Here is a 20,560-nt window from a genome sequence, read left to right as displayed (position 1 = left end):
TGTGGTAAACCCCTGTGCTGTCGGTTGAAGCTCCTTGCCTCCTTTCGTAGGATTCCCCCCACCTTTCACGTGTCCCAGTTGAAGCCTGTTTAGTCCAGCCCCCTCTCTCCCCCTGATGCTGTCCCCCCCTCCCCCCGGATGGTGGGCAGTGGTCCCATTTTCACGGTGCGGCGCATCCTCGGCATGCAGCGCCAGGGGCGTGGCTTCCACTACCTGGTGGACTGGGAGGGTTATGGCCCTGAGGAAGGCTGTTGGGTCCCCCGGCGGGACATCTTGGACCCCTCCCTCAACACTGACTTCAGCCGAAATCACCCCGACCGTTTCCAGAGGGCGCCGGGTGGCACAATCGCAGCAATGGTGGCATGGACAACCTAGACCATGTGATCGGAACATACAGCTGCAGGAGGATGACCGAGCGCTGGCCCCTGGTTATCTTTCACAACATTATCGACGTCTCTTCCTACAACGCCTTCGCGACATGGAGAGAGATCAACCCAGACTGGATGCTGGGTAGCTGAAAAAGCGGAGGGGGTTCCTAGAGCAGCTGGGAAAGGCTCTCGTGACTCCGTTCATCGAAAGAAGTGAGCGTATCCCCCGCACAGAAGCCGTAAAAGCCGCCGCCGCACAGAGAGCTATAATCCACATTTATGCTCGACCCGAGCGTCCGGCCTCTTCCACGGCCCTAGCAGCAGCCCCGCTCAGGGCGAGTAAGAGAAAGAGGTGTAAGATATGCCCGTAAAACTCTCACTGTGTGCTGCCGGTGTGACAAATACATCTGCAAGGGCTGCCCAGGTGTCTATTGCCCTATGTGTGCGTCCTAATTTAGGGTGGCCAATGTGAGGGGGCCAACAGCCGGGGGAAGCAAGGACAACACAAGGGTTAAGGTCTGGCATTACCCAAAAACCTACAAGGATTCACTGTTGTATCTCCTAACTTACGTCATGTCCCAAAGAAGCATGTCCTCCAGCCCTCTTTAAATTATTCTAACTATCCTACTTGATATCTATCATATACTGCTCCATGTCAACTGCCTACTGCATGTCCTTGACTATTATAAATGTGCCTGTATCCAGTCAGTCCTAAAAAAATTAAAAAGAGTGTCTTCACGTACCCCCAGGGGTACCTGAGAAAGTTATAGCCAATCCGCTTTGGGAATTTCTACGGAAAGTAATCTATATTAAGAATTTCAGTCAGGGTTTAGCACATATAACAGAACGGAGACAGCTTTGGCAAAAGTCCTATTAAACTTAGTAAGTAAATAAGACGCACACCGAGCGAGCGGGCGCTTATCTCCATTCATTCGCCAATTTGATGATAATTGATAATATTTTTCCAGAGCTCTCAGTCTATGCTACATCAAGTTCACCAAGTCTCTCAGGCTTATCTCTCTCTCTTTTTCCTTCAGTCATTCTTTCCCCATCTCGCTCCGGCCAGAGAGCTAAGCATCATGCACGGGTTCCAATAGCCGAGCCAGAGTGCACACAGCCTTGCAGGACAGAGAGCCAGGCCAAGTGCACGGGCTCCATTGAACAAGCCACAGTGTGCAATGACCCATCTAGACGCACACGGAGGGAGCGCCACTCCTCACCTGTATTTGGTGTTTATTTTTTCCAGCTTTCCAAAGATCCAAGTTAATGCCCTACATACCTTTCTCTGTGATGAAGATTAACAAAAATCCACACAGGATTTGTCTCACTGACCTTCACTCCATCTTGAGGGTTCCCACAGCAAATAACCTAACCCCAAACATTAATGACATCTAGCTCTTGCACATGTATATAAAAGAAGAATGTAGCCTACCTTAATATGTTTTTCTTTTAGAATTGAGCTTCAGATTGTGTTTTTGATCACAATAGTAAGATAACTACTCAAGTTTTTTATAAACTGAACAGTAAATCAATGAAGACAACACATGCAGTATTAAGAAGCATTAAGTAAAATGCAGGTTTTCATACTCAACATACGTATCTCAACGAGTTTTCATACTCACACATTTTTTTTTATAGATTTTTCTTTTTTCTTTTTAAAAATGACATTTTGTGTGAGTTTGTGAGAGAGAGGAACACTCGCTCCGTGTGTTTCTAGTCGGGCATGATGCACTCTGACTCAGCCAGTGGACCTCGTTCGAGCCACCAGGCTCTCGCTTACCGTCTTGTGGATAGGAGATCTGGCTATGTGTGCTTCTAGCCGGGCTGGTGCACTCTGACTTGACCAGTGGAGCCCTGCATATTACCTGGCTCTCACTCACTCACTCGACTGGTGGAGAGGAGCGCTCGCTCTGCGTGCGTCTAGCCTGGAATGGTGCACTCTGACTCGACCAGTGGAGCTCGTTCGAGCCGCCTGGCTCCCACTCGATCACTCGGCTTGTGGAGAGAAGATCTGGCTATATATGTGTCTAGACGGGCATAGTGCACTCTGACTTGGCCTGTGGAGCCCGTGCATGCCGTCAGGCTCTCACTCGGCTGGTGGAGAGGAGCGCTCGCTTTGTGTAAGTTTAGCTGGACACATTCTGACTCGGCCAGATATATGATCATAGTTAACGATGTTAAACGTCAGTATCCCAGTGGACAGAGGGGCAACTACATGATTGTAATGTGTGGCGTTGCTGGCGCAGCAGCAGTGAGCTTTTTATAAGCTCTGTGTACAGGAGGAGCTCTGTGTGTGGCTCGCCTATAAAGGAATGACATGGACACAGCTATCCAATGAGGATTTCATTCATCACAGGTATGGTTATTGACACATTTTTTTATTTGGATGGTACTTGTGCCCTGTAAAATAACATTATCGGTACCGTATACCCAAATATCCGAATATTCGGCCTAACCCTATTTATTTGTGAGAGAGGTTGTGTGAAATGGCTGTAAGATGAAGCAAAGCTACCCAAGCTGTTGAGAATAATGGTAGAAGTGGGAGGGTGGGAAAACGTTTTTGGCAACACTGCTAAAGGTTACAACCCTTATATACAATTTTCAGATACATAACATAAGGTTAATGTTCTCACAATAGCCTTATCTCGGAGATAGGGCCAAGTAACATGAACAAGTGAACAGAGTAATACTACATCAACTGACGTAGCCAGGTAAGTCAGAGTTGCTGGGGACCTAAAGATATATTGCACTGTTCCAAAGCAGGTCCCCATGCTCTCTCAAATCTTTTCTATGTGTTTCCTTCGTGGAGACGCAGTTTTTCAATTTGTATAACGGTCAACATTTCCTTGAGCCAGCGTGTAAAGCAGGGTGGAGAAGTAGACTTCCAATTCAAAAGAATACATTTCTTAGCGAGCATCATCCCTACGTGTGAGCAGTTTGTGTATCTGCTCACCGCGAGCATATCAGTGTGTGGAAACACACTGAAAAATTTATATTGATGACATATTTTACATGATATAAATGATTAAATATGCATCCCATACTTTGTATTCCCCATAGACAGTTTTGAATTTTACCAATTTTACCAATCACATTATTAAATGTCCCCCTCTGCCCATCCACTACAGCCACACAAGTAGTCATATAAATAAAAAGAGAGGGGGGGGGGGCATTTACCCTCGACACCCGACATTGAACGGAGCAAACAGCGGAGAAGTTCTTGAAGATGGATGACATTAAATGAATAATTGAAGTGGAGAAGTAGAGTGAGTTGTATGATCCTCGGCACATGTTGAATAAAGTCAACACCAAAAAAGAGCAACAAGTAAGGCTGATAACAGCAAAAGTTATTGGCGCTGCGCGGCACTTCAGCATCCGGTGTGAACCTGGCATAAGTCACTGCAGAGCATCCAAGGATGGCCAGATCGCGGTTTGGCTGAATGTCTCCAGAATAGGCTTTTAAGACCCGATGTGAAGTTGTAGTCCAAAAATTATACTGAGTAGGGAAAAAACAACCCTACATTTATCACATTGAGAAGAGACCGATGGGAAAATGCGATTTAGCTTTGTTTTTGAGTAATGCAGTCTATGCAACACCTTGCACTGGATTCATCTGTATCGTGAATTTATAGAATAATTAATCTGAGTCATTGGCACTTCCCAGAGCTCAGCTGATATATCTGAGTTCAAGTCCCTACCCAGGCCTCCCTAATGAGGTCAGAAAAAATCTGACCAGCCAGACATTCTACACATTTTGCTACTAGATGCTTGGAGTCAGGAGGGAGCAATTTCAAGGAGAGACGAGTGTTGGTGGACTTAAAGTCTTGACACACTTCCCGAACGTAGTTCCTGGCTTGAAGATATCTAAAAAGATTTGAGTTTGGAAGATTAAATAGGGTACAAATGTTTGCTTCGCTCAAGGAGGCTGGGAGCCTCTTGTTTTTAAAAGTATCGCAAACCATTCTTATTAATATAGGTGTGAGAGCATTTTGAAAAGCATTGTAAAACTCTGGCCAAACCCATCAGGTCGCCTTTCAAGCAGGGAATGGTTTTATTTTCTCCTGTACCTCAGATGACGTCCAAATTTGTCCACAATAGGCATCCAATTGTGGGAGTTGAAGCGGTTCGAAGAAACGATCTAAGTCTTCCTGTGTAGCTGTTGATTTGGACGTGTAAACATCTGAGTAAAACTCCTGAAATCGATTGTTGATATCTTTCAAGTCAGTAAGCATCAGGCCAGATTTGGATTTAATGTTATAGATGGCTCGTTTAGCTTGTTCTTCCTTTAATTGTCTTGCCAATAACTTTTGTGGTTTGTCGCCGAACTTAAAGTTTCTCTGTTTTAGTTTGGAAAGTGTTTTACTTTACCAATCCGTTCCCCCAGAATGGAATTGTATTCATATTTCAATTTAAGAATATTATTATAATCTGATTGGAGCAAAGAACTTTTATAAACCTGTTCAGAAACCAGAACTTCTCCATCAATCTAATCCAATCTATTTCTCCTGGCCCTTTTCAATGTAGCTTCATAAGAAATAATATGGCCTCTAATATAAGCTGTAAGTGTTTCCCACATTGTTGAGTTACTCACCTTCCCGTTGTCATTGATCTCAAGAAACTGTGAAATATTCGTTGTTATATACTTTTGAAATGATTGATCTTGGATTGAGGGGATTGAAATGCCAGGTAGGGGAGAGCGGGATAATGTGGGACATCGGGTAATGTGAGACACCCCCTGTATCTAGGCAATGGAACACATTTGTGGTCATTTGACCATCATGTTTTCAAGACCCTCCCATCCCCCCCTTGCCATGAAGGAGAAGTTGGTGCTGTTGCTGTGGAAAGTATGTTTTTTCACAAAAATTAGTTTTTTGCATGTAAAAGTACATTTTCTTGCTCTGAACTTAATCAACTGTTGTGTCAAAACAAATTGAATCAGGTAGAAAAACTTATATCATACATGTTGGTGAACTTCCAACATATAAAGCCAAGTGATTGATGCTAGCTGAAGATTAGCCTGAATTGCTGAGAGATGTTGTTTTTTCTAAAACGGTGGCTGTCGGGTAAAGTGGGACAAATGCTGTAATGCATGAAGCACAAGTTAAGTTTAGTCTTAAACATATTTTAGTGTTATATTACATTATATATGTTTTATTATAAACATTGTAGAAAAGCCATCATGCCAAGAAACTATACACCAGGACAGTGTTAATTTTGGCAGCTATTTTTGATTTAGTCTTAGTCTTAGTCTTCTGACGAAAATGCATATTAGTTTTATTCACATTTACTCATTTTTATCCTTCTTAGTATTAGTCTTGTTTTAGTCGACGAAAACGAATAACATTTTAGTCTAGTTTTAGTCACATTTAATAGCCACATTAAATCCTTTTCTTCTTTTGAAATAAATAAAAACATATAGCTGCAGCCTAATAGCTTAAAAATATATATTAGTATTATATTTAGTTTTAAATATGACGGCCTGATACGATGATGTTTAAAAAAAGTATTGTGATTTAGTCAACCACCAACATTTTCGTCTCGTCTCGTCTCGTCAACGAAAGTTAAAATAGATTTAGTCATAGTTTTTATTTTCAAAGATCCGTTTTCGTTACGTCTTCGTCTCGTCTTAGTCATGGAAAAAGATCGTTAACGAATATTTTACGTCAACGAAATTAACACTGCACCAGGAAGAGACAACCTGGGCCAAACACCCCCTGCAGAGATGGAGAGTGCAGCCGCTGAGGTCATGCAAGGAAAGAAGTCCTTAAGAAAAGCTGGAAGGGATAGAAATATTGACAAGACAACCCTCAAAAGATTCATAAAGAAAAAAGAAAAAGGGAAAGTAAAGTCAGTAGCCGGAGTGGCTACCACGCACCAAGATGGCTGCCGGGAGGACTGCATCTCCCAGAAGGCACTGCTGGGGGAGGTGCCAATGCCTTAGCCCTCATTAAAGCTGGAGCTCAGGTGTGGGAGCGAGAGGAGAGCACAAAGGAGTGGAGACATACACAAAGCGACCGGCATGAGTATCTTCCCTAAACGTGTATGCCATAACTTATGTTAATAGCTCATGCATGTCCATTAGCAAGACACAAGTTAATTATACTTGTTTTTGTCTTTTGGCTAATTAGCTGTAAGCTGGAGGCACTGGTCACTTTGTCCTTTGTTTATCACCACTCAGCTCCACAAAAGAAAAAACAGCACAACTGGGGCAGTAGGTGGGAGAAATCACTCTGGACACTTTAGAGAGAAGTGTTCTTTTTGTGGCTTCCGATGTCCGACACAATGTTTCAACTTCTGCTGTGAATTTTTTTCTCTTATAACTTCAACTTCATTGGTTCAGCATTCCACTTGCTTCATGACTAATGGATATCCCTATATGGAGAAATAAACGCGTAGAAGTAATTACAGAGAGAATCACCCGCCTATCAATTTAGAATGATTATGATTCACAAACATACGCATGGTGGTGAAAACAAAATTGGCTTGTGTACATGTGTCATGCATCCTGTGTCAATTTCCTGCACACACTTATTGTCTGTGGAGAGTAAGAACATTTCTGCGCATATGTTAGTGGATGATGGCAATTATCTTGTGTGTTATGGTTTTACTTTATTAAAAGGAGATAGCAGTCTGTCATCAAATCAGAAATCCTTTTGGAGGTAATGTGACTCAAGTCTTTCTGATGATTACAGTTTTCATTTCAATTTAATTATTGCCTGCTATTATTAAAACTTCCTTTCTTGTCTAAAGTCCTGGAGAAAGGAGTTCTAAGCCATTTCTATTCAAAAATAATTTAAATGAATAGTTGTAAAGGTCACCAAAGTGCACTTTATGTACAGGAAATGTGTGAGGACAGATAAATCTGTGCCTCTTACCTACATGCATATAGTCTTTGCATATTCAAATTGTCAGAAGTCTTAAATTATAAGGACAAAGGAATGGGGCGGCTGTGGCTGAGGGGTAGAGTGGTCGTCCTCCAACCTGAAGGACGGCGGTTCGATCCCCAGTCTGACCCATCTGCATGCCGAAGTGTCCTTGGGCAAGATGCTGAACCCTGAATGGCCCCCCTTAGAATAACAAAGTTCTGCGATTAGATGCACTTTATGAATGTGTGTGTGAATGGGTGAATGTAAAACTGTACTATAAAGCGCTTTGATTGGTCTTCAAGACTAGAAAAGCGCTATATAAATACAAAACCATTTACCATCTCTCTTTCTTTTTTTTCAGTGCGGGCTGGTGAGCGACCAGTGACGTTGGAGTATCTGCGGACCTGAGGACCTTCAAGGGATTATTTCTAAGAAACTGGATTATTGACTGGGCGAAACTTTCAGGGATTACTGTAAAGACTGGACAATTTTTTTGGGCGGTCAGAGGTGGTGAGGATAGCATGGACGATTTTTGTATTGTTTGCGGCATCCCACAACTCCATACCTACGTGAACTTTGATTTGGGACAATTTTGGGGGTTCAGGGTTACATGTTATGAACTATTTCGTTGTATCAATCAATCAATCAATCAAATTTTATTTGTATAGCCCATGTTCACAAATCACATTTTTGTCATAGGGCTTCAACATGGTGTGAAGTCCTCTGTCCTTAACCCTCAACAAGAGTAAGGAAAAACAAATATAATCCCCTTTAACAGGGTAAAGATACGTAGAAACCTTAGAGAGAGCCACATGTGAGGGATCCCTCTCCCAGGACGGACAGAAGTGCAATAGATATCAAGTGTAGAGGAAAACATCATCAGGATAAAGGTTTTAGCAGCATTGTTGAGGGTAAACAATTTGAAGGATAACTGAAGGTCAGATACTTGAAGGAGAATCTGAGGAGGAATACTATATGTCAAGCAGTCCTGCTGCAATCATAGCCTATGGTCAATAGCCAGCAAGATCATGATCCACCATAAAAATCAGATGCCACTATAGTCCACAGTCATTGTCCACTGCCAACCAATTAGGATCCATCATCAGCTTCCAACTCGGTCTTTGTCCACCACCATTATCTGATGCCAACGCGATAAAGGATTCGCCATTATTATTATGTTCAGCCCGCACGATATAGAATTCACCATAATGGATCCACCATTGCGATCTCTGATACGCAATCCACAAATCTTAATCCATGATGATGTGGCCACAGCTGCGGCCCTGGATCAGCGGGCGATAAGGCAAAGGGACTACGGGGAAGGGGAACAAGGGTCAGAAACATGTATTGATGTGATATCCTTAGCTGCATGTTGAATTTCAACCCTCCACTGTGCATTTCTCCATCACATGAACAGATAATTGCCAGCATCCTGCACATTACAGCAGGGCTATTGAGGCCTGCTGTAGTGTGCAGGACTAGTCCGATGATATTACTGGGGAAAATATATAAGCATGCTGATTGAGGATTGTTCATCTGTCCATCTAGCCTATTTCTATTCATTTGTCCATCAATTGTAAAATATTTTTAAAGACAATTCCAATTGTTTGGCCAACTATTTATATCTCTGGCATTGCATTAGTGTGTTTTTACAAGCTTTTTTCTCATCTTATTCTACAGAACAATTCCAAGTGCACTATCTCATGTGTGGAGACATTTCACCCCAGCCAATGAAGAAGGAAAGGCTGTGTACATTTGCATATACTGTGCAAAGACCTATGTTAAGAATGACACAAAGATGCAGAAGCATATAGTCAAGTGCCCAAAGTTTCCTCAGGGCTCAAATCAGCCTATGTCAAAACAAAATGTTTATTTTTATGTCTGTATATGACAAGGTAAATAAATTACCCACACAATTTCCAGTTTATTCCCGTTAATTCCCATTAATTCCCGTATATTTCCGTTAATTCCCATGGAAAGTTTCCAGCTTTGAATATTCCCGGAATTTTGCAACCCTACTTGTAATCAATGATACAATGATACAGGCCGAACTCGTGGGTACACTGAGGCTCAAGGTAAATCTGACTGGCTACTGGTTTGTATGGCATTTGGCCCACAGACATCAATACCTCTATGCCACAGACATCAATACCTCTATGCCTTTTTGAACTAAACGCTTACTATTTTAGAACATATGATAAGTTACGTTCTACCGCACTAATTAATGCATACCGCCATTGATATTGTCAACCTTCTAGACCTATAGCAGCATAACTAAGAGCAGGTCTAAGACAAGCCTGGACCAGCTCTAACTAAAAGCTTCATCAAAAAGGAAGGTTTTAAGCCTACTCTTAAACGTACAAGATGGTGTCTGCTTCCCGAACTGAAAGCAAGAGATTATTCCCAAGGAGAGGGGCTTGATGGCTGAAAGCTCTGGCTCCTACTCTACTTTTAGAGACTTTAGGGATGACAAGTAAGCCTGAATTCTGGGAGCGGAGTGCTCTAGTTGGTTGATAAGGTACTGACAGCTCTTTAAGGTAAAATGCCGCCATATTATTAAGGGCCTTGAAGGTAAGGCGGAGAATTTTTTATTCTATTCTAGATTTAACCGGAAGCCAGTGTAGCGATGCTAATACTGGAGAAATGTGCTCTCTTTTCTTGGTTCTCATCTTGACACGGGCTGCGGCATTTTGGACAAGCTGCATGAACTGTGGGACTGTATGCACCTGGGGTTTGGGGGAAATATCGATGCATGCGATTTGTTTTAAGTTGCGTGTTGTGTTCACTTTTATTTTACAAGCTTATTTTCAATACAGATCATTTAATCCAATGTTCTGGGTATATTACGTTATTATATATATGATTTTATATCTGGTGGGGCCAGATGACAAGGTCTATTATTCGTTTATTGTTAGATGGTCAGGTGGCGCGGCGTCTGTACACAGCCTGACAGATTCACCCTTGCTCCTTTAAAAAAGTGTTGTAGTTTTACCTTTTGCATCCTAAGCAAGGTGAATTGTTACATAGTTTCAGTCTGGTTTTACTGAAACTACTCTTTTAAGAGTTTCTAATGATCTGATTTTAACCGTTGATTCAGGACACTCTGCCATTTGGTGCTCTCAGACCTGACGGCTGCTTTTGACACTGCTTCGTCAAGTTTGAGTAATTGTGTAGGAATTAAAGGTGCTGCACTCAGTTTGTTTCTTTACACTATATATACCGGTTTAATCACATTTATATTTTTTTATATTTCTTTTTCTTTATATTCCTTCACCCAACTACTGCAGGCTTATCTTATAATGCAATTGGGATAAATGGCTTGATCCTCTATTGTTTGTAGTGCGGGAGGTGGCATAACACCCCAGGGCATACTGGACCTGCTTAGAGAAAACTGGAAAGAAAGTCCAAGCCCAAGTAAGAATGAAATTCAGTACGTTCTGGATAGCGAGCAAAACTCCACACACTTGGACAATTTGCTCCATGCAGGTCATCAGCGCCTATACAACAGAGGAGCCAGGCTGAGACAATTCACACCAGGATAAAGAGTACTTGTATTGTTCCCCTCTTCTTGCTCTAAATCATCCGCCAAGTGGTAAGGGCCCTTCATGGTCAAACGGCGAGTTGGGGGCTTAAACCAGTGATCCATTCAATGCCTGCAACTAGTCCAAACTTATTCTACTGGCCTCCTGACAGGAAAGAAAAGAGGGACCATTATACACCTCTGTGGTGCTCCCTTCACTGAATTTCGGTTTGTAAGAGGATTGAAACATTTATTGTCAACTTTTAAATCTCTTAATGAACGGGCAACGCCTTACCTAGCTGAACTCCTTTATGTTCACCCTCCAGTTAGAGAGCTGAGGTCAGCCACTCAGCTGATCCTAGATTTGCTAAAAACAAAGCTCTTCACCGAAGGTGATCAAGCCTTTGCAGTACACTGCACGAAAAGCCACATTTTCTGAAGCTGGAACCCCACCTCAATTCCTTGCAGTTCCTGGCAGTTTTCTGTGCTGACTGCAGGTTCCTGTGAACAGTTATGAACCTGAACTTCCAACGAAATTTGCAGGGGCATTAACTGACGCAAATTCTTCTATTCATGCCGTGGTAGCTGCCCCAAACATGTGGAGCACCTTACCACTCCATATTAGTATTTTAATATATTACTTATTGCTGTTTTCTTGTTATACCTTTTACTTTTTAAACCACTTCGGACTACCAAGTTGTTTTAAATGCTATATAAATTATAAGTTAACACTGACATTATTAACACAAAATTACTATGATTTAAAATAAAAGACTGGTTTCAACCATTTCATAAAGAATGATAAAGCTTGGGGTCTTGCATGACCTGGACCAAGATGGGTGAGTAGCCTAAAAGCTCAACACAACCGAACGCAAACTTAATAAAGAAAAACACCAATGCGTTGAAGCTTTTGAGTACACAGAGTGAACATGTCAAAACCATCTGTAGCAAAACCGTGTGAGATTTTCACCGGGACACGCATAGATACACGAAGATACCTACTGCTACTACCACCCCGGCGACAGCGACAGAAGCTAGCAACATGGCTAGTGTAGCTGATGTGCTCACAGAGTTGAAGTTCCTCCGCACGGACTATAACCATTGTCCGATGTGGTAAACTCAGTTCTGGCAAGTAAACATTCACTCTAGATCGAGTTCATCGCACGCTGGTCCTGGCCAAACCAAAACAGATTCAAGATTTTTTTATCTGTTTTCTAAAGAACCACAAGAAGGAATTTCTCTATCGCGAAACAAGGCAGAGAGAAATCAAGCATGACGGCGACAAGCTTTCTTTCGCAAAGGATTTTTTCTGCAGAAACGGTTCATATTCAACGAGGATTCACTACAGTTGTGAAGCAGTTTTTCGATATGTGATCTTTTTGAGGATTTCAACATAATCCTTGTCAAATGAGAGTGCTGAACAAGTGGAAATTGCATTGGTTCTATAGAGAAGACGAATAGGGGTTTACATTAAGATAGAAGACATTATGGTGGTTTGGTTATTTGTTGTTCATACCGCTGTTTTTTCCCCTTCCAGTGTGTGATATATTTGTATGTACAGTATGAATATTGTTTTGGCAGGATAAACAAAAATTACAATCTTATCACATTACTAAAAAATATTATCTATGGATAAAACAAAGTCAGAAATTAAGATTACTTGTTGGAATTTTAAGGGCTTAGAAATTGACTTAACTGAATCAAGTTATAAATCTAATATACCTTCATTTAGAAAAAGATGGCCGTGCCAAGTTATTTATGCTTCAAAATTATTCAAGATTATTATTATTCAAGTTGCTGCTATTATTACTATATACTGCTATTATATTGGTATAATTACTATCATATATAAATATATATTATATACTATATATACTGTACTATCTTTTTATATACTGTCTAACAATAACATTACCATCATATCATCAGTACTATTACCATCATCTGCCACTGCACCTTATCTACCTATTTTATCTTTTGTTTCTGTTTTTATTCTTTCTACCGCAATATTTTATATTTTATATTTTATTCTATTGTATTGTATTTTATTGTATTCAAATGTACCAGCTGCTATGACGACTTAATTTCCCCTCGGGGATGAATAAAGTAATCTATCTATCTATCTATCTAAGATGCAAATGGGATATATTATTATACAGATGAGCCATATTTCACATAAAATGTATTTAATTCAAATTTATGGTCCTACCGTGGACACAAGGATCGTTTTCAAGCACTCCCACTTCCATTACCGAGTAACTTTGTTAAGAACAGTATATTTAGCTTAAGTTATTATATCCACCTTATGAAGGAGGAAGACTTCAGGTCCCTAACCTTAAGTGGTACTATTGGGCTACCCAACCAAGCTCTACAATGTCTTATTTATCCTCATCCACACCACCTGCTTTTGGGAATATTGGACAAAAATCTGCTTCAGATTTGCATATAAAGCAATATTTATATTCCTCGGATATTAAAACGCTGAAAAAGCAGACAAAGAATCCTTTTGTAAAAAACACAGTATCTGTTTGGAATGCAGGACACCAGTATGTTGGTGAAATGATAACTTTGTCACAACTTAATCCTATCTGGTGAAATGGACTATTCACACTTGGTAGATTGGATGAGGGTTTCAATTTATGGTTTGTTACATTTGAACAGAAATAATTTTCCTCAAAAATAATTTTTCATATATTTGCAATTAATAAGTTTCATAGCATAAAAATATAAGACAATGACGAACACACACTCCGCTATCAGTTATTGAGGAAGTTACGCTTAATAATTTGGATAGTACGAGACACATTTTGAGATCTTATAACCTTTTGGCTTGGAGAACAGACACTGATAGAACAGACAGAAGATATTAGTGAGGAAGATTGGGAAAGGGCATGTCTAAAAGCAAAAAAAAACTAAATTAATACACGGTTAAAATTGTTCCAGTGCAAGTGGTCTGTGTTAAATGCCTAAATGAGAACTTTCGTAACCCCGGTTCTCTGAGTAGCATGAGTGAGATGTCTCACTATGGGATACGCCCCTCGCGTGTATTCACAGAAGCACTTATACCAATTCGCAAGCCCTGATAGACTGGCAGTCGTGACGTCCACGTCAAGGTACATGTAGTACCTCGCAAATGTGAGGGGAGAAGACCAGCTAGCTGCAGCGCAGATGTCTTGGATAGAGACTCCCTTGAACAGGGCCCAAGATGTCACGAGACCTCTAGTAGAATGTGCCTGTAAACCAGTCGGAACCTGAAGGCCCGAGCTGGAGTAGGCCAATGCAATGGCATCCACTATCCACTGAGAAAGTCTTTGTTTGGTGATAGGTTTGCCCCAGTGGGGCTTAGCCCAGGACACAAACAACTGATCCCCTTTCCTAAAGCTCCTTGTCCTTTCCACATATGTGTGAAAGGCACGGACAGGGCACAGCTTGTGTAACCGCTGCTGTTCTGCAGAACCAGAAGGAGGTGGCTGAAAAGCTGACAGTTCCACTGGGGAGCATGGAGGAACAAATGCAGGATTCAGCCTCAGCGTCACACCAAGGTTCCCCGGGGTGAACCATATACATGCTGGATGTACAGATAAAGCGTGAATACCACTCACTCGTTCAGCTGTAGCCAAAGCCAATAACAGAGCCACCTTTAGGGATAACGTTTTCATGTCCACGTTAATGGTTCAAAAGGATGACTAGAGAGGGCTCCAAGCACCACTGCTAGATCCCAAGATGGTGACATATTCTTAGAGATGGGCAGCAACCTCTATGCACCCTTCATAAAACGACAAACTAGGAGGTGTTGGCCCACTGGTTTTCCATCAAATCTAACATGGCAAGCGGAAATAGCTGCCAAGTAAACTTTGAGAGTAGAAAATGCCCTCTTTTGATCAATCAAGTCCTGCAGGAAGAACAGGGTTGTACCAACTTGACATTGAAAAGGCTTTTCCTGTGCCTTAGCACACCAATCCTTAAACAATCTCCATTTACAGTCATAGAGAGACCTAGTGGATGATGCTCTGGCATTCTGAATTGTGTTAACAACATTCTGTGATAATCCAGTCAGGCTCAGATTAAACCACTCACAGGCCAAGCCAACAGGGCGAGACGCTCCGGATGAGGGTGAAATATCTGTCCGCACGCCTGGGAGAGCAGGTCCCTGCGTAGCGGGAGAGGCCATGGGTGACCGTGGAGGAGCTGTAGCACTTCAGCCAGCCAGTGCATGGACTGCCAGTGAGGGGCGATCAAAACTAGTGACAGACGATTCTCCCGCACCCTGAGCAGTGTCGGGGGAATCAAAGCCAGGGGGGGAAACGCGTAAAGCGGGATGCGCGGCCACTCGTGAGCGAACGCATCCAGCCCCAGCGGTGCGCTCTGGTCGTGCAGGGAGAAGAACAGTGGGCACTGTGTGTTCCCCCCCGACGCAAACAGATCCAATGTCGCACGGCCAAAATGTGACTAAATCTGACCTACTACAGGCGGGTGAAGTTTCCACTCCGCGTAGAGAGGATTTCCCCTGGACAAAAGGGCCGCACCCACATTCTGAATTCCGGGAACGTGGGTCGCTCTAAAGGAGAGGAGATGCACCTCGCCCCATAATATCAGTCTGCGTGCAAGAGTGTGTAACTGTAGAGAACGTAGACTCCCCTGACGATTGATATACTCCACCGTGGTCGTATTTTCCGTCCTCACTAATACATGATGTCCCCAGAGGAACGGCAGAAAATGTTTCAGCGTCAGAAACACTGCCATCAACTCCAGATAATTTATATGGTCATGTTTGAGATCCGTGCTTCACATCCCATTCGCGGATCTGCCCTCGAACACACCGCCCCAGCCTGACAGGCTGGCGTCCGTTGTCACCACTTTTCTGGCGCCCACTTTTCTATATTGCACCCAGGCGCACACCCGCTGTCAACAAAGACGGCTGTTGCCATGGTCGCAGCGCGAGGACGCAAGACGCTCAAACGGTTACACTGCGGCGTCTTTGGCGCACAGGATCCAGTCTGAGAGAAGACACCCGATTCTGGAAATCTCTCATGTACAGCCTGCCCAGCCTCACCACCAATATTGTTGAGGCCATCAGTACCAGTAACCTGAGGCACAATCCATATGTGACCCGACGTGTTATGGCAAAATGAGTGAGCGTGGATATGAAAGTGCACACTCTCTCGGCTGATAGGCGAGCCGTGTAGGTCAGTGAATGTAACGTGAGACCCAGAAAAACAATGTCCGCTCTTTCCCTGTTCACCACAAAACCCAGATCGGCCAGGTGTGTCAGCACAATGCCCATGTGCGCCGCAGCCTCTTACTCTGAGCGCGCCAGCAGCAGCCAGTCGTCCAGATAAGAGGCCACGCGTATACCCCGCTTCCTGAGAGGGGCTATAGTGGCGTCGACACATTTCACAAACACCCCCGGGCTCATAGACAGGCCAAATGGGAGTACTAGGTGCTCGTACACTGTGTCCTGAAAAGCGAACCTCAGATATTTCCTGTGCGGAGGATAAATGGGAATGTGAAAATATGCGTCTTTCAGATCGCTTGATCTGAACCAATCCCTTGGCCGGATCAAACGTATCAGCGTTGAGTGTGTTAGTATGCGAAACTTGTATCTCCTGAGATACGAGTTCAAATTGCGAAGTTCCATGATGGGACATAAGCAGGTCCCCGTTTTCTTTGGGACCAGGAACTCCCTTGTATAGAAACCTTCCAGTCTCTGCTTGTGTGGCACTATTCGTCTGGCCCTTTTTTTTTATTAGAGCTGATATATCTTTCCGTAACACCCGGGCCGACTCTCCCTGCGCACGGGAAGTGATGAGGCCGTGGAAAGGGAGGGGAATTGTGTTGAATTGAAGCCTGTAGCCTTTGGCCAGTGTTCTCAATACCCATTTTGACAATATGCATGCTTTCCAACTCTCATACCTCAAAGTTAGGGGGGAGTGAAGCTCCGTCTGACACAGACGATCTCTGGGGGCCCGTACCAGCTGTACACTTCCGAGTATTACTGCAAATGCGCGGTCTGGTAGGCTCGGGTCGAGCCAAACGGGCTGTTTCACCACAGGTGGGATGCTGCTTCCCCCTTGTCGGGTTATGGGGGACAACAGTGTGCTCTGCACCTCTGTGTTTGGTTGGTTTTGTTTTTGTGTTTTTGTGATTTTGTAACCCTGCGCCCTCGGCTGTGAGCCTGGATGGGTCAGTTGAAAACATTTTATTGAAATTATTATGAAAATTCCCTTTTTGTAGTGCTTCTACACGTTAATTTGGGTGTCTGGCATGTCTACCGTTACAAAAACTCTATGTCAGAAACTATACGCTAGAGTGCGTCGAATGGGAATACGACCAGAATTGACATCACAGTTGGTCTACATGGCATTGCCATGTAGACCAACTTGTAGCCTTTAACACAAACTGTGTGTGAGTGCTTGTGAGACATTGATGTGGTGTTGAACAATCCCACATCTGAAACATGTCTCTTCACCTCTTGACAGGGATGCACAAACTGAGCTCTGGGCCCACGTGTCGCCGAGATTGATGGGTGGGACTGGATAATTTCTCCTCTAACGCACGGGATAGGACTGCCAGGGAACGGGTGGCAGCTCCCCTCGTGGTGGGGTTGACCGATAAGTCGCCTTCTTCTTTCACCTGGCCTGCTGACTGGGTGACGGGCCCGGTTGAGCAGCCTGGGTTGACGGGGAATAGAAGGGCTTTCTCGGCCAAGCGGGCTTGGTGTCCGGGGGGCTGTTGGTGTTCGCACCTGGTGGAGCCCTGGGGTGCTTCTGGATGTGGAAAGCAGGGGGGTTGCTCCTAGAGGTAAGCTGAGCTCTAGAGCCTCATCCTCCTTCTTCTTCGCCTCGCAGCCCTTTTGCAATGAGGCGATTGCAGAACCGAAGACACCCCCGGAGACAAAAGGCATGTCCAGGATGTCCTCCTTTTCGCTTTCGGACAGATTGGTCGGATTCAGCAATCTCGTCCTGTCTTGTGAAACCAACATCGACATACACTTCCCCGCCGCCTGTACAGCGCAACACTGGACACGTAGGCAGATATCCGCGATTGTGGTGATCTCGTCTCACTCGGGCACATCGGCTATGTCATCAAAAAGCTCAGCTTGGTAAGCTGACAACATGGAGGTGACGTTGAGAGCCCTTACTGTCAAAGCCGCTGCTTTATAAGCTCGCTCAGTCATGGCAGATTGGAAGCGATCGGCTTACATGGGGAGGGTGGGGGCCCTGGATGAGGCAGCTGAAAGCCGTGGATGAAGGTGAGCTGCCACCAGGGGTCCATGGGAGGCATGCGGGCCATGGCATGCTTGTCCATCCCTTCATCATCCAGGGAAGACGCACCTTGGTTTTGCTGGAGTAAGGGTTTTGCTTCCATGAGGCGGTAACTTCCTCCAGGAGTTCCGGGAACACCGGGAGAAGTTGTCTTGCAGCCCGTTTAGCTTGGGGTAATTTCATTCCCTCATAGCGGGACCTCGGGGCCTCCGCCACGACCGCGGGCCATGGAATCATCAGTCTCTCTGCGGCGTGTTTACGTGCATCATGCATATTGCCGCTAGGCTGGCGGCATAATTGCCTCAACCGAGCCCTCTGAAACTTGGAGAGCGGAGAGCCTGTGCAGGTGGAACAAAGCAGAATTCAAAATCCTCGTCGTCACCGTCCGACAGCAGACAATCCTTGCCGTCGGACTCATCCTCCTCCTCATAATCCAACATGAGGGGTGGCTCCGTTAGCGGGTCCAGCAAATCCAGCGTGGAGCCCCAGTGCCGAATCTCTGGTTCTGGAGTGTCCTCCTCGTCCACACCGGGTTGGGGTTCCACGGTAGTGGTACTGGAAAGGATCGGGTCCCTCTGAGAGACGCTAGCTTGGCATGCTAGTCGTCTGCAGAGATTCTTCACTGTGAAGCGAGCTTGCGTTGCTGATAGCGGCGCGGGCATGTTCCAGCCTGAGACACGCAGAGCAGACCTGGTGTATGTCCATGCTCGAGATTTTATTTCCACAGGTGCACAGGCGATTGGCATCGCCTAGTTGCGAGGTGGAGGGAAGCTTTGCAGCTTAGTCCATTTAGCTTAGTGTGCTAAAGGGGAGCGAATTATCTGGAATTATAATCTCTGTTAGCTAGCTCCGGTTGCAGGCAGTGGTGGTGACCACAGGCTCCTGGTGCCGTTAGCGAATTAAATTGAAAAAACTACCTATGGTGAAAGCAGTCGGATCGGCGTTTCTACCACTATCGTCCGGCGATGGAGGTGTTAGCTCTGGTCTATGGACAGCAGCTAGTTAGCATCGACGCCGATTAAAAATGCTTGTTCGTGAAGCGAGAAGAGGTTTTGAATGACGTGTGACGCCGCGTCCACCGTAGTAAAGGTGCGGTACCTTGATGCGATGGTCAAGACTGCCAGCCTATCACGGCTGGTGAATTGGTATAAGTGCTTCTGTGAATACGCGCGAGGGGCGTATCCCATAGTGACACATCGAAACGAATGCTAAGAAAAAGAACTTTGATTCACTGCATGTGGGAATGCCCTAAGATTCAGATGTTTTGGGGAAATGTAGTTAAATGTTTATCCCTGTTGGTTAAAAGTAATATTCCATTGAGGCCAATGTATACTAGGAATCCATGTAACATGGAATGATTGATCCTGCCTTTTTATCACTTTTTATTTTATTATAATTATAAATATATATATATATATATATATATATATATATGTTCATTTGATGTTTATGTAGTTATATACACCTGAAAATTCAATAAAAATATGCTTTAAAAAAAAACTGGCAAAACTGTAAGCACAACTACAGAAGCCAAGAAGGTGGAGTGTATGTACTTTTGTGAGCATCGTGTGTTTGTAGAAAAGTGTTATGTTTACAGGTGAGGTAACACATTTATTGTTCAGCTTTGTTAATCACACTCACCTCTGTGTCCTGCAGTATGTTGAGATAATCAGTGAAGACTTTGAAATCTTCTTTGACTTCCTGTGAGACAGCCTGTGGCATCTTTAGAGGGACCCCATCCATACTACTCAGTTTACAGAGAGAAACAAAAACAGAGTTTGATATATATATATATATATATATATATAGGTATATATATATATATATAGATATATTTACACCATATGTCATTCATTAACTCACTAGCCATGCTGCTTATGTTATGACATTTTTTACCATCCTCACACATTACTGTATATGCCACTATAGATTATGTACTCTATAATTTAATATTATATTATATCTGAACAGGAGAATATTGCCTAATTTCCACAGATACTCCATTCTCTCTTTAAGTAGCACCAAAGGTCAGGTTAAAGATAAGGGCCAACCGACAGTACATTGTAGTGCCTACGCATATGCTGGGTTTACACAGCATGTGGAAGCGCAGCATCGCGCAGCGACAAGGAAAGCCAGGCGCCTCCTTATCAACCCCCCTTAAACATTTTTGTGGTTCACATGGGCTGCGATGTGCCGTGCCAGGGGTGCCTGCCGCTTTCCACGAGCGTATCGCGCCAAGAAACACACACAAACGATTTTAAACAACATAAATGACATATTTTATATGATATAAATAATTCTGTTGTCCTAGAGTTTTAATTTTCCCAGTCACATAATGAAATGTCCCCCTCTGCCCCTCCACTACAAGCAGATATACAGAGAGAGAAAGAGAAGGGGGGGGGGGGTTGTACGTCTGAAGAAGCCTCACAATTGACTTCAATTGTATTGGATTCCGCTTTGACAAAGTATACCCCTGACAATCAAGGAGTGTTTTGTTGTCTCAAATACCCATCCCATCGACATAGGGGTGATTAGAAAATG

At 43.7% G+C, this 20,560-nt stretch overlaps 1 protein-coding gene across 1 annotated transcript in view; it reads right to left on the bottom strand.

Annotated features, from left to right (window-relative positions):
• ubap1lb (ubiquitin associated protein 1-like b) overlaps window positions 1-19,762 on the bottom strand; it is a 75,920-nt gene extending 56,158 nt beyond the window's left edge. The window contains 1 exon segment of the mRNA XM_053426002.1: window positions 19,661-19,762. Within this exon segment, the coding sequence (XP_053281977.1) occupies window positions 19,661-19,762 (102 nt within the window).
• Between the last annotated feature and the right edge of the window lie 798 nt (window positions 19,763-20,560).

The sequence above is a fragment of the Pleuronectes platessa genome, chromosome 1 (genome assembly GCF_947347685.1).
Source record: "Pleuronectes platessa chromosome 1, fPlePla1.1, whole genome shotgun sequence".
Classification (NCBI taxonomy): Eukaryota; Metazoa; Chordata; class Actinopteri; order Pleuronectiformes; family Pleuronectidae; genus Pleuronectes; species Pleuronectes platessa.
This window is presented reverse-complemented; position numbering and strand designations above follow the sequence as displayed.